This window comes from Rhinichthys klamathensis, unplaced genomic scaffold, assembly GCF_029890125.1.
Source record: "Rhinichthys klamathensis goyatoka isolate OS25496 unplaced genomic scaffold, OSU_Roscu_1.1 h1tg000181l_1, whole genome shotgun sequence".
NCBI classification, from domain to species: domain Eukaryota; kingdom Metazoa; phylum Chordata; class Actinopteri; order Cypriniformes; family Leuciscidae; genus Rhinichthys; species Rhinichthys klamathensis.
Genome location: NW_026606709.1, coordinates 4,340,344 through 4,356,135, shown reverse-complemented (window position 1 = coordinate 4,356,135; position 15,792 = coordinate 4,340,344). Strand labels below are relative to the sequence as shown.

Below are 15,792 nucleotides of genomic sequence, written 5' to 3'. Positions count from 1 at the left end.
AAAGGACGCATACCTGTTAAAAAGTTCAAATTCATTAGAGAGCACAGATATTTTTCTTTATTTAAAAGGTCTGCATAAATGTCTGATTTATTTCACTTCTGGAACTGAATCATGGTAGACTAGCCTACTTAAAAAGAAACAACCCCACATGTTATTGCTCAACAATGTGTTAGGTCACTAAACAGGTTCATTTTATGCAAGAAAAGTGAATCAAACATAGTGTAAACATTTTATAATGCGTGCAATAGAGGGTTAAGTCAGACCGTGTGCATGTGTATACATACCCAGGAGGAGGGGTTTTGCGCAGGCGCACTGGAGCCACTAACCACACGCAGCTCAATCACGACATTTATTCGGCGTTCACTATGCATCACCTCAACACTCTCGGTGTAAGGACGCCCAAACACAGTAGACCGTACTGTAAATACTACACGTGCCCCATCCACTCTACCTTACAGGATTCTCTCCGCAAATAACATGGGTTAAGAGGAGGATGTCTGGATAATTCATTTCAACTCTTTGCAAGGATGGGGACTCGGATATTGTTTTCTGGCAGAGGCATTTTGACAAAGACGAAGAGAGAAATCAAAGATTGGCTTTAATATCATCCTTCAACTCTTTCATTTCCTTTCCTTCTTTTCTTTTTTGAGAGATGATCGCAGAGTTGGTGTGCAGCGCCGTGGCACTGCTCCTGTATGTCAACACTCTGGATGCCGATTTCTGCTACGATGACAGGTATGCCAATGAATGACTCTCGTACATCTGCACGTTCTTCCTCATCTTAGTGAGTTCAGCGGTTTCGTAGCAACCGGAGAACGTTGAGCCGAATGTAGTAGCGGCGGCTTTTGTTCTTTTGATTCTGTTACATGTTGCGACAACGCAGGGAATGGCGGCGCGAGCATGACAACTGTCAGCAGATAAACACAGCCAGTGCAAGTTTCAAACCTCGAGTGTTGTGCGTGTTTTGCTGGTTTTGTTTTGCAATGCGCTCAAGGACGCGAATCACGTGCTATCTGTTTGTGATTGAATGTAAAGTGATGATGCCTTAGAATATCCCAATCTGTCCGTTTATTTATTACAGGGGAATTGTGTCAGCCCGGGGGAACTGGTCGTGTTTGAGCCTGGTAATTTAGGATTAGTGTCAAATGGTGATATTTAGGAATGGGAATTAGGCTATGTTCCGATTGCATTTATGATCATTTTAGTACTTTTGAGGAATAAATAAATTTGAATTCGTATTGCCCTCAGCAGTCTTCTGACACAAATGAATAATAATAATTAAAAAAAGAGAAATAAAAAGTGTTAAAACAGATTTTTAGTGACAGACTTTTCAATTACTTTTTTTTTTTTTTAGAAGCGGACAAGTGCGATAATTATAACTGTAGCCTATAGCCTACATTAAATAATCGTACTAAAATATGTGGCAACATTTCGTTCATTCATAAAATTTAATTGATTACACATTGTGATATCAACAACCTATGATTGTAGTCTCACAACACAAGCCATAAGTACAGTTTTTGGTTCATTTTGCATCAGTCATTACGGACGTAATTTGCGGTTCAGTGAGTGAGTCAGATTAATTCAGGAACCACGACTGATTAATACGTGTTTTTAAAAGGATAGTTCACTCAAAAATCAAAATGTTGTCATTACTTGCTTACCATCAAGATGTTCCAAACCTGTATGAGTTTCTTTCTTTCTGTGATCTGTTGAACACAAAAGAAGATATTTTGAAGAATGTTGGTAACCAGACAGTTGACGGCACCCATTGCCTTCCGGGAAAAAAAAAAACCTATTGAAGTCAATAGGTGCCGTCAGCTGTCTGGTTACCAACATTCTTTAATATATCTTCTTTTGTGTTCAACAGAAGAAACGTATACAGATTCGGAACAACATGAGTAAATGAAGAAAAATTACAAATTTTGTGTGAACTATCACTTTAATTCCCTAGAAATAACAGACTTGTCATCTGTTGGGGAATCGGACTGCTGTGGCTGTTCTGGCAGCTCTGTACGGTTTTGATTCAACCAAAGATAACCAGTTAAAATGACAAATTTGTTTGGGATTCGGACCGTACTGGTGTTGTGTCGAAGTCTGCTCCCCTTTGTTTCCTATGGACTCTAAACGTAATCCTATTCCTAACCCTACCAGTAACATATGGGGAACAGACTTAGAAGTAAGATGCATGTTTTTAGAAGAAGAACCCAGTTATTAACCAGAACGTCACGAATATCATAAATCTCTGATCCAAACCCTAGTAATATTAAATACTTTTTGTAAAACAAATATCTCAACACTTGCTCCGGCCACTTGTATTTAATGGATGGCAAAGCCAAATATCAATCAACTCTCACAGGGAGAACGGTAGCTCTTCATAAGCTATTCACCCTGCCACCCCATGGGGATGACAAATTTATTTTCCTAAGTAGCGTTAGGGCACTTTATAATAACATTAAAGAAACCTAGAGCTGCATGACAGTTCCGCACAGTTGAGAAGCAATAATCCTGAGAGCAATCAAGCGATGAATGCGTCAACTGTCGCAGATTGTGAAATTAATGTGTCTCCAGGGTTAGATTCCTAAATTTACAGTGACTAATTTATTTAATTAGACGCCTAACAACTTTCTTATGCTATAAGAACCATATGCCAAACATGTTTTTCTTTCTTGGTGCACTTGACTATGTCAAAAATCTGTGGAATCTTAAAAAAATGGGGTCCGTCGTTTTCCTCAGGGCATCCTGACACGCGTTTCTCTTTCATTTTCCTCAGCTATTAGAGCAAGTACAGTCCTCTTGTCAATAATACCAAAGTACCAGTTACTACTTGTATAGTAGCATACAAATTGTGCACTGTATATTGGTATTTTTGTGTAAGTTGCTGTCTGAGTAGACTTTTCAAGCAGTACCTTCTGTTTTTATGCCTCATTTTTGCAATTAGTAGCAGGCATCGTTTAAAAACTGAAATGACATTTTGTCTCACAGCGTTCCTTGAGCTGGAAGGAGCACAGAAACGAGTGTCAAGCCGGTCCTGGGCAGTGTTACACACCCTGTGCTAGTTATCGTTTAATTTGCGCTGAGAAAGAGCAGATGTGACGTGGTGAGGGACGAGAAGCCTTTTTTTGAATCCTGATATCACATGTGTGAACGAGAATCGTCTCCTAAATCACTGCACTGACCTCTGCTATTGAACCACAGGCTTGTGAGGACCAACGTTGGTAACATTTAAGAGAGCACTATCAGATATCCCCAGTCGTATAAGGGCTTTATTAAAAACGGGAGGTTGGCGTTTGATTTTGGAGCATAATAAAAGCGTTGAGGAATGGGGTTATGATTTTTAATGCGGAGACAGGAAACGGAGCACTTAGCAAAGTGGTTCTGCACATATATATTGCAACCAGCGTAATGCACAAAACATTCGCTTCAAAATGCTGGCTAAAAAGCTGAAAAATGTGAAATTTCGATGGCAAAGGCAGCATGATTTATACGTCTAGTCACTTTTTAAGCATGACATGTAGTTTCATTTTCAGGCAACTCATGGCTGTTTCATGTTGGAAGAAGTTTATAACAGGAATTATTGTCTTAAGGATTATAACAGAATTCTAAGTGAAAAAACATTTCATTCCTGATTTAAATAAGTTGCCTTTTAAAAATGCATCTGCATCTCTTTGTCTTGTGGTTGTATTTATGATGCACTGTTAAATCCATTTATGAAGACAGTTGCTGTAAATCTAAAAGGAAATTGTCCATCTAATAATATGAGAAATAACTATTACCGGTACTACATTTTCTATTGCTTCCTCATTAAAAACTTCAGCTGCTTTCTCTGCTGGTATCCGTGAACTGTTTACTCTGTTGTGACATACCATCACTCAGGTCTATTAGACGTTCAGTAAGCTTGACTTTAGTGCTGTGTGTCCCAGCGTTCCCCAGGGAGCTCTCCGTATCTGCTCTCTGTCTCCAAATCACACCCGACCCTGACACCTGCGCCGCTGAGTGGAGGCCATAACTTGTGGAGCTCATATCTGTGATGCCATAATCCTCACACCCAGAGCAGAGATGGAGAAAAGAGTGGAGAGATGCCAGGGCTGAGTTATGGCCTCATCTCCGTGGCCTGCTGTGAACCTGTCCAGAAGCCTGATAGATGAAGTCGCATGAGGAATCGTCGTCATTCACCTGAAATTGAGGGCAAACCCATTGCCGTTTCAAGTTCTTGCAGGCTGTATTTATTTGGGGTTTGTGGTTTTGGAAAGGAGAAGGCTTTGGATGAAGGAGTTCCTTAAATGGCTAATTTTTCCTTTTTCCTTTCTCATGTCAAATAGCATCAGATAAATGTTGACTACTTCCTCCACAAGTACTTATGAAGACAGCACGAAATGGCATTTGCAATGTATTCATCTTCAATAATGTGACCTTATTCAAAGTGTGTAAGAATGCGGAGCTGAAAATAATGTAGAATGGGGTTTGTGTGGAATATTTTTTTTCTCTTTCTGTGCAACCTTGGCTGTGTAAGCAGAAATAATTATTTAAATTTTGTAGAAATGGAAACAAAGAGGGCTTATATATATATATATATATATGTGTGTGTGTGTATATGTATATATGTTATATGTATGTTTGTGTTTGTATATGTGTGTAAATACTTGCGATTCTGACCTTGTATCGAGAGGTTCTAAAATATTGATAACAAATGTTTAAACTTGTAATTTACTTGTAGTGAAAATGAATGTGAAAAATTAAATGGCAGCTTTCGTTCAGACAGATTTAAAATTGACAGAAACAGCATCATATTACTACAATATTTTCAACCCAATAAAGGCATATGTGACATTTATTATAATAGGTTTATGTAAATATTGTTTCAAGTTCACTTAAATTCAATGTTGGTCCTTTTAAAAGCCCAATAAATGTTAAAAACGATGGCTTGTAAATAATTATACTGTATTAAATGATTAATTTCGTCCCCAAAATTTGTGAAAAGATCCATTAAATAGAGACATCAGTAGCAGTATTGGCCTTCATTTATAGTACTTAGATGAAGTACTATTACTCATAGTAAAAAGATTAAACAAATACGCAACACATATACGTTATTTAGGATATTCAGTGTGAAAATATGTATTATAGTAGAAAAATATATTACAAATTGTATTGTTAGGTGGGATTAATTACAGAATTTTTTTTTTTTAAATCGATTAACAATCCAAAATATTGTTATAAGTGTCTTATTAAATGTGTGCTTCAAAAATGCACGTATTTGGTGCTTTTATCTTTCTGCGGTAAGAACTGAATGTCATCTTAAACCTTCCCACTGACTCCTCTCCATTAAGCAATTTTCCGAGTGCTTCTACTGGTAGTTTAGTTACCAAGCCTGTTTAGCTGAGGCTGCAGGGATGAGCTGGTGTGCGCTTTAAATAGTCTGTGCTGTTGGTTTGGGTTTTGTGGTGCTGTCTGGCTCTGTTCTCCTCAGGCGCTGCTGGAGTGTCCACCCAATGGATCCAACCGCACACTTTGGCTCTGTGGTGATGTCGAGATCCAAGGGCGGCAACCCAGACTCGGAGCATCTCTCTCCTCAATCCGTCCATCCCAGCGGTACCTTGTAATTATCTCTGAGAGAGAAAAATTAGAGCGGGAGAGACTCACTACGGCTCACAGCACCCTTACACGGCCCCCTTTTAATCCTCCAACAGCTCAGTCCAGATGGTCATGTTTTGCAAAGCATTGTGGGTGTTTCTCTTTTTTTTTATTTTTGTTACTCCTCTTCTGTGCTTTTGTTTGACGAGGATTCATGGGGAGTTTGATGTAGACATCAGTATTCCAGATGACTACGATTATGCCATTGACTCAGTCGCTTGCGAGAAGGCGCTCGGATAGGCATATTGTGGTCAAGTGCAATGTGTCTGTTCGTACTTCAGTCAGACACTGTAGAGACTCTTTGTTTGTTAGTCTGTTGTGTTTTCCGCATTGCTCTTTATTAATTAGTGCAATGTGTTTCCTTGTGAGACTTGTAAATGGTTGACTTCTATGATTAGAACTTTTGGGATAAGATTAAAACCGAGGCTCATCAATTTTTATGCACAGACAGTGCAAAACTACACCAAGTGCGTGCCAGTGACTTGCAGGTTTAAGAGACTTCAAGCTGTGGGTTAAGTCATATAACTTCAGGGAGTATTTTGGCACATCCAGAATGAGGGAAACGTATTGCCTCATCTTTTGGTTTGAGTAGAGATGTCATAAAATAAAACACCAGATTGAACAGCCACCTGTGCCATTTCACTGTGAAACAGCTGCATTCGCTTTCACGGCATTGTAAATATTTTTGCTTTAAGTTCATTATGGCGTGACAGTAGTCTGCCATTGCATGAGTGTATAGATGGAATCAGAGCCCAAAGTTAACACTGTCATAGTGACAAATGCTGGTTAAATTGGCTTTGGTCAGCAACCTGTAACCAGTTGGCTTGTAACTTTATTAGGAAGTTAGGAACCGCAACATAAGTGGTGTAAGTCTTGACATGCATGAATCGACTCTGACATACAAACTGTCTACTAAAGAAAAGATCTGTGACGTGTGTGTGTGTTTTATGACAATCTCAGTGGAATTAATTTAGCATGTTTTTACATGGATTTTAAAAAAGTTGTTTAGTATTAGCTTTTTTTTCTCTGTAACATATTTCGACTGTCACAAATGAAAAAAAAAGCGTAATATTGTATTCTATTTCACTCGTCTTTATTGATATTGATGGTTTCATGAAGAACCTTTAACATCCATAACTTTCCATTGCACAAAAGGTTTCCAAAGCATTGAAGTTACGCATTTTATTAGTATATTGATAAAGTGTAAATTAGTGTATTGCTAGACTGGAAAACATTGTTGTCATTGCCCTCAGAAACACCTGGATTTGAACAGGATTGTGGACTGTTAATAGTTGTGGATTGTAGACGTTTTTGTTCTCCGAGGATCCTCTTGGACCATTCTCTCTGTGACGTATTCTAAACTCTGAGTTCTGGGTCAGCGGGCCTTCTGACAAACCACAAACACTATTAAACACAACCCGCCCTACTGTAGTTGGCGTTTGTGTGGGGTTTTGGTGTCTCCCACTGAGTAATCTGACTAACAATTACTATGGCCATGACCTCCATAAGGTCAACTTTCAGGGCTGTAAACTCAAACCAACTATTTCTCCAATTTACTGCAGTTCTTCTGTGTCTAGGGTTTAAACGGACTGAAAAACACCATTCTCTATGTCTCGGATAGAAATACCAGTGCAGAGGTGTATTCTGAAATGTTCTGTAGAGGTATGTAGCCTAAAAATTACAATTGGTATCTCCAGCTGCCTCACGCTATCATAATCAGAGTGCATTTGAGGAATCTCTTTCAATCTCTCTCACGCTTTTGTGCATAGAAACAACTTTGAAAACTTTTTAAAGAGTCTACACTTGTGTAGATGACCTGCCACTTGATAATTATATTTAACAAAATATAAAAAAAACAGAGATCCAAGGTATCCAAAGTTTTGTGATGCATTGATATCTTCACTCTTTGTACAAATCTGGGATTAAGTATAGGGATTGGTACAAAAGCAGTTTCCAGCATTTTTACACACTGGGGAAAAAAATGGTGTTCTAGAATTTGAATACCACAGAAACTGCTTGTAAATTTCACAAATAATTACAAAGAAACGACATTAATGAATTAAACATGAACTGTACAAATGCCTTAGCCTGACTTCGTCATAATCATATTCTAGTCAGAATGTGAGTCTGATACTGCTCCATAGGGCTTTGATTATGAGGCGTGTCTTAACCGAACCAGGAAAAAAAAAAACTCTGCACTCAATTCGATAGACCTACAACCAATCAGAGCAACGCAGTAAATGTTTTTTTTATGAGCTACAAAGTTGTCATCAGAACTCAACTACACTCACGCTGGAAGAAGTAGTAAAATAATGAGTGTTGCTTCTTTTACCGTACTTAGTCCTCCATGAGTGCGAGTGTGCGACCAAAGGAGAAACCACAACGACCACAGGATTTTCATTGGGTCTCATCTTCTTAGCGACCATCGCAGCCAGCTGATAAAATAAACTTTTGCCGAATCCCGTAGGAAGGGCGGCAAACACATCTTTCCGATCGACAAATGCCTTGATTGCAGTTCTCTGTTCGTCTTTTAAAATGAATGCGCTGTCGATTTCTTTTACAACAGACGCGATAGTGGAATCTATACATCTCAGTTCTCCAGCTGCAGTCATCTTTGAGGGAAACCAGTTCAACCCAAGCGTTCTTTGATAACGTGATGATTACGTAACTGCAGATCATCTATCCATCATCCTATAAAGCCCGCCCTGGCAATTTGATTGGCCCGACTAATTCTGAACCGATCATTATTACTCCTCAATGGATCGAGTCCAGACCGAACTTCCCGACCAAAAAATGTTGTGGGCGGGGTTCGGGCTGGCATCCAGGCTACAAATGCCTGGTATACAAAAATTCCCCTGATCATCACCATCAAGTTGTTCCAAACATGTATGAATTTTTTTTCTTCTGCTGAACACAAAGGAAGAATATGGGTAACCAAACAGTTGATTGACCCCATTGACTTCTATAATATGGAAAACAATACTTTAGAAGTCATTGGGGTCCATCAACTGTTTGGTTACCAACATTCTTCAAAACATCTTCTTTTGTGTTTAGAAGAAAGAAATTCATACAGGTTTGGAACAACTTGAGTGAGTAAATGATGACAGAATTTTCATTTTTGGGTGAACTCCCCCTTCAAGTTTTACAGTGCATCGCTATTAAGCATCAGATCAAAGCTCTGTATTCCTTTTTGAACTCAAAATTATGCTTTACTATGATTGATCATTTGCAAATTACTTCTTTATAGACATCAAACATTGGAACAAACTATTATCTTGTGCTTTTATTTTAAAAAGCAACAGCTAAAATACTTAAATCATGCAGGTGCCTCTTGATAACCATGTCCATTGTCCAGATGGCGTCTAGACTGAAACGTCGGGATTGGGAGCGAGCCGAGGTTTTTCCCCTCTCTCCTCAATCGTCTTGGTAAGCAGTAGAGGGGGGCTCTCCCTCCAGCTTGATTACTGAAGTGAAGCTTTGTCAGAACAGACTGAGATTGGATGGCCGTCATCCCACTCTGGCTCTCTGAGGGAGCAGCTTCTCTCTGTGATTGCCAGGGCAGATGATTGTCATTTGTGATGTGTGAGCCGAAATAAACTGCAGGCCAGTGCGGCCTGACCCATCGCTGCCCATAGGGGCTCTTAAATGGGCTGTTGGTCACAGATGATGGCCTTTCAGGCCTTCTAAATCAGACAGGCCTGGACAGGCCGTAATCAGGGCTGGAAGAGGAAGGCCATATGTACGGCAGGTTTACTGCACAGTAGAAGACAGCAGTGCAGATTAACTTTATTGGACATGCTGTAGGATCGCATGGCTATACCTCCACAATCGTGCTGCGTCTTTGTGGCTGTCATTTTAATTAAAACCTAACAGATTATCTGTCTAGATGCATTACTTTGGCCGCCGCCTTTCTGCCCCCTTCAATTGTTGAACTAATCACATTAGCCACTAATTAAGATAGAATTAAGCCTATGCTTAAACTGTAAACTGTATGCAAATTAAGGTAAGTCTTGTTCTTCCCTTTGTCCTATAAACTAGGGTTACACAATCAAATGAAAAAAAGTTACCGGTAAATGCATAATGAATAATATTCGAATCATAATTACAGAATACTAAGGATACATTATTATTATTTGGAATGTTAGATTTGTACTATAATATTGTAAAAAAAAATTGGTCAATTTCTTCTCCTTCACTTAGCTTAGCTAGAGTTTTATTAAAGCAAAGTTACAGCTAAATAATATAAATGAATTAAATACAACAAAACTTCACTTTCAACAAAGTTCAAATACAATGTAAACCCAAATACACTTCAGTTCTGTTTCACTCTTGCATAGTTTTCGTGTTTTAGTTGTAGTCATCATTCAATATAAGTGTTGCTGTTTCAGTGGGATTTTGGGGGGGGGGGGGGGTTTGGCTGTATCTTAGCAGCAGAAACATTACACGTACGTATCATATCACAGTTCAAGTCAAAGTCGCAATATTTGTCAAAATAACACAACCACTACAACCACTCTCAGAAATTACATTAGAGACAAGAATGAACTTGCAAAAGAATAAACAACAAAACTTAGCTGTACTGACAGAAAGATGGATTTTATCTGTGAATTAGTGTGCTCATGCTTCTGGGGATATTTAGATGGTAGCCATTTCACAAAATGTTGATGTGATGTCACGGCCTGATCATTACACACGGGTCTCAAATTATTTTCGTTCATTTCACTAGTTGGGTAAAGGCCAGAGACAAGAGCTTTGATTTCCATCTAATGTTCGTGATGGATCTATTGCCATGTTCCTGTCCTGTGCCGGCCTGCCTTCGTTTTAATAGGATTAGCAGTGCCCTGTGGATTGTGGGGGGTGCTGTGTCAGGAAAGCGTCTGATCCATTTGAAGCACAAAACCCCCCTGTTGCTAGCGTCTGAGGAGGATGCTATAGTGCACTTAAAAAAATAAAGCAGGCCTCTCTTTTCTTTGGTCTACCTTCTAGTGTCTCCTATGCAGCGTCTATGCCTGCAGAGGAAGCTGGGACATGACCTGGCCAAGAAGCTTTTGTGCTTTGTGGAGAGCTGTGTGGTCTCTATTCACCCTTCCGCCTGTGCACACCATTAGCGTTGCCGCTCACTGATGAGAAATAAGCCTCAGTTGTGTTGCCTGTTGGATCAAATTAACAATGAAGTGCTCGTTTTTTTCTTCTTCCTTGGAGCAGGGAATAGATGCATTGCCTTTGTGTATCTATCAACCTGTCAGAAACAATCTGATCAGCCCTGCAAACATGTACGTGCCAGGACAGACACCTTCCGCGGAAGACCAGAGCATTATTTAGGTGTTTTTAGGTGCGTTGTTTTTACCTTATTGGGTATAGTCAGTTTTTTTGTACTGGTTGCTTATTGGATTAATTAGAATTGGAAATAAATATATGTGAATCTGAATATAAGCCTGAATATATGCAAATCCTAATATATAGTTATAAGCCTGAAGGTATAGTTATAAATCCAAATAGGCCAATGTAGTATAGTTGCAAGTATATATTCATTTTGACATATATTCATACTTATAGACACACATACAACATACACATCTATTTATTTAAAATGCATTGAATTATTTAAGATCATATCAGTATTAGATCATAACACCCGATTTTTTTTTTATTTTTTTTTTACTGTTGCATTTATTCTTTCTATAAGTATCAGTGAAATGGGAATCATTTTACTGAGACTTTCAGTAATCCAAAAAGTATTCCCTCTTTCTTTCTTTTTAAAGATCTTTTAATATTTGCACAAATCTTGTAATGCATTTATGCAAAGTCAACAAATGATGTTGTTTTTGGCTCAGGCTCGGTAAAGCTTTCATTTCTCTAAAGGTTTCTTTTCCACGGTCCTTTTTCTACACTGATCTTATCATTGAGATTACCTTTGATTCAGCAATCCTGTGGCTGGATTTGCAAGCCAGAGATGACTTTGCCAACCTCATGTAAGCAAACTAGGGCATGTGAGCCGGCGTCTGCTTTCCATATCTGACATCATGCCAGATGGGCAGTGCCCGTTTGGTTTCTTACAGAGATCAGGGGGATAGGAGGATTAGATTCTGGTATTTAGTTATAAAGGCTTTAGAATTAGAATATGATGTTAAGGCCAAATGGTATGATTAGCACAGGGCGTCCTTGTGTACCGGCAGTCCTGTATCTCCTTTCCTGTATCTCTAGTAGCAGGTGTTTTATTTAAAATAACATCATAATTTGTGGTTTGAGCTATTTGACTGCTTTAAAGGGGTAATTTGCCGCTGAATCAAGGGTCCGTTTACGCGACAGTTTTCAATTAAAAACGTAGAACTTTTTGGCCGTTCATTTACACAACAACAGCGAATTTGCAAAAAAACTCGCCGTTTGGGGGCCTGAAAAAAACGCAAACTTTTGAAAACTGGTTGAAAGTGCAAGTTTTTGAAAACGATACCGTTAACGTCTCTATGTAAACTACAAAAACGCAAATTTGTGAAAACAGTGACGTCATGCGCATGCGTATCGCGTGTTCAGTCTATAGCCGCGCAAAGTAACATCGCCAAATACTGGCCTGGCAAGCATAATACAGAGTTGTCTGTATGTGAAAAATGCAAAGGAAGAACTTTCCTGTTTTTAGTACGTCATTGTCGTGAAAACGTACCCTAAAATGCTGTCATTATTTTCTCACCTTCGAGTCTTTGCAAACTCGTAGGGTATGACTTTCTTTCTTCAATGAAAAAAAAAAGGTTTCGTCACAAATGTGTAGTTGCTCCTTTGAAAGCCAGTGGTAACTGATGGACAATAAAAGCATGATGAAAGTGTCATAAAAGAAGTCCACATGTCTGATTTCATACGATAGCTTTGCATGAAGAGAAGACCAAAATGTAAGTTACTTTCCCATTTGCCGCAGTTGTCAGATCAGATCTCATTCAGCTTGCATTGTATTCATATTTGTCAAATTTCAAAAGTGGAAAAATTTGACGGTAATGAAACATGCAAGAACCTGTGAAGTTTGACACGTCACTGAATTGGATTTGAGAAGAGAACTTATGGTAGACAGGGAAAGATTTGGTGAGTGAATGATGATGAAATTGACATTTTAATGGTGAATAATTCATTTAAATTAATTTGAGTTTGTATTTTTGAAATGAAACCTACTTTTAAAATGTGCCATGTCTGTAATATTTTCTTTATAAAGTCAACATATATATGTATATAACTGATTTAGAGCTTGTTATATAGAGATGAGTTTGTGTGCTTTCACGTTGCTGTCTGCATGTAGTATCTCTCAGTTTGGCACTGAGAATTTGTTAATATGCCCCATGGAGAACACTTCTGAATGTCTAAAGCAACTCTTGCTGTTTGTCACCAGTTTTCTGTCTTTCAACATTCAACAGACATCAAACTTCTTCTTTTTTTCAGTCTGTGATACCAATGTCACTCTCTGAAGAGACTAAGGCAGCCTGCACTGAGATGTCTGTTCTTTTTTAATTTTGTTACATTTTCAGTAGAAATGAGCGAAGGAGGGAGCAAATCAAACCCAGCAGCAGTCACCGAGGCTTCCTTTGGCTGTGAGTGATCGCATAGAACATCTTGGAGGTTGAGTCATTGCTTTTGGAACAGCGTTCATGTTGTCCTACTTCCAAGTCATCTCTTCTGTCATCACTGTAATTCCTACAAACATGTCTAGCTCTGACATCAGCAGCAATATGACAGGGAAGAGCATTTGTAGAGTAGTTTATGGGACAGACTAGATGGGTTGTCAGAACACTGTAATTTTAGTAGTCGACAGCAATACAAATGAAATTGCACAAGTCTCGATACCAATTTAGAAAAAAATCTAATGCTAAATCACTAAATGATCAAACCCTCTCTTGTATGTAAGAAGAAATGTATACCGATCAAAAGTTTGATTTCAGTAAGATTTTCAAATTCTTTTGCTCACCAGTGCTGCATTTATTTAAATGAAATTACATTAAAACAGTCAAATTAAACAATACAATCTTAAAATGCATTTTCTGTGAAGCTGAATTTTCGGCAGCCATTACTCCAGTCTTCGATGTCAAACGATCCTTTAGAAATCATTCTAATATTCCAAATTGGTGCCCAAGAAATATTTATGAAAACAGTTGTGCTGGCAGCATTTACAATAAAGATCAGAGAAACAAATATCAAATAATATAATTTGTAAAACAATGGAACATACATTAAAAATGAAGTAAACCGTGATTGAAGTGATTTTTCAGGAAGTGGTGTCTTTGTGCTCTTTCTGGAGATTATTGTAGTATAATATTTTGCAATATTATTGCAATATAATAGACACACACCATCATTTGCATTGCGCTTAGCTTGACCTTGCATATTCAATCCATTCAGACTTGCGTTTTTATTATTAACCAACTTTTGACATTCCTAGACCGGATACTATTCCAACATCCACTGTTTGTGCTGAACTCTAAAAGGTCTATATCAGGTTTAGGCTGCTAATTTTTACACTTCCCACACTAAAAATAATAGTATTAGTTATAATACCAGTCATAAAACCAAATGGAAAGTTCTCATGCTATGCTTTACTGTGAAAAGATGTCCAGTCAAGCATTCCTCCAGATAAAGAAATGCTTTTGTGTATTGTGTGTGTTGCAGGGCATTGATCTTGAGAAAGCGGAACTACAGGAAGTTTTCCCTTGCTCTTGAACTCACGCACTGTTTAGTTTGCCCAGTGGGACATCAGGCAGAGTGGGGTCTTCTTTTCCTTGATGGGGGAGTTAGTGGAGGTTTATTTTTGGGTCTCAAAGGAAATTTAGCTTTTGAGAGAATACATGTGTCTTTTTGACAGGTTGGCCACTGATTCTGCCGCAAAATTAAGTGGGACGTTCTTGCTTCTTCTGAATATCCCAGGATTTTTTATTCTGCAAAAAAGACTCTAAGCATGATTAGTGAAAGACTCTACCTCAGTCTAAAAGTGTGATTAGATTTAAGTGTTCAAAGAATAACAAACTAAGAACTGAAGAAACGCCCTTGATGACTTGGTGGGGATCTTTAAATAATCAATAAGTAAATGTAGTCCACCAGATGTAGCCCACCAGCTTCACTGCCAACATGTTGAAAATGTCAACATGTCTAATTAAAACCATTTCAAATGATGCGGACCCTCTTCAGCTAATCGAAGATGTTTGCTTTTGCGTGATTGACTCCTATAAAAATTTGAGGCCCATGTCAATGGTTCTCATCAGAGAGACAAACACAATAACTTCAAAGTTTCCATCTTCTCATCAAGGGCTTAAATAAAGGAACTGTTTGGAAACTCTCAATTGTGCTGCCCTGTCACTGTCTGTGAATGATTTTGTTGAACCTTGTGGTAAGGTTCAACATTACACAAGGTTTTTTTTTTTTGTTGTTGAATGAATGAATGAATGAACGTCTGCACACCACTAGGCTACGGTTTTGGCTCTGGCTTGTTCATATTTCCAAAGGTCAGAAATCCAAACATCTAATGCAGTAATGGAAGTCACTCTGTCAAGATGAGATGTTGCATCCTGGTAATGCAGTTTGTCTGTGATGGACAGAAGTGGATTTATTGTCTCAAGTCACATCTTAAAGCATTTTGTGTCATATTACAGCATTACCAGTTCATAGCAAACCCATGCACGGACTGCAAAAGTACTTTTCACATTTATTACAAGAAACATTGATGAAAAGCTCGGCAGATGTAGATTTTGATGTATGCATTGTTTGCAGATTGCCATAAAATGACATCATCTGTTGGTTTTAGCATCTACTTTCCAGCCCTAATTGACATATAAACGTAATGTGTCTGGGAAAGGCATCGTTCCTGCACACTGTGTCTGGGGAATGGTTTGTGTTTGTGTATGCATGTGGGTGTGTTAATTGTCTCTGTGATTAATAATGGTTGTCTATAGTAAGATGAATTGGCAGGCTCCTGCCTTCAAATCATTGTTGGCAAAATCTAGCTTTAATTGCACAGTAATGGCCTGACGTGAAAAAGAGAGAGAGAGAGAAAGTTCTCTGGTATCATGATCTCTGGTAATCATGAACTTAGATTGAAATGTAATCACATCTTGCTCCTAGCTTTAGAAGGCAATTAGCCAAAAAACAGGTTTTGTTAAGAAAAGAAAGACCAATTTCGTCTCGAAAGCCTAA

At 38.4% G+C, this 15,792-nt stretch overlaps 1 protein-coding gene across 1 annotated transcript in view; it reads left to right on the top strand.

Moving 5' to 3' along the window:
* Window positions 1–322: 322 nt before the first annotated feature.
* Window positions 323–15,792, top strand: part of tmtc2b (transmembrane O-mannosyltransferase targeting cadherins 2b) — a 121,033-nt gene continuing 105,563 nt past the window's right edge. The window contains exon 1 of the mRNA XM_056261340.1: window positions 323–735. Coding sequence (XP_056117315.1) covers window positions 653–735 — 83 coding nt within the window. The 5' untranslated portion in view covers window positions 323–652. The remainder of the gene's footprint in view (window positions 736–15,792) is intronic.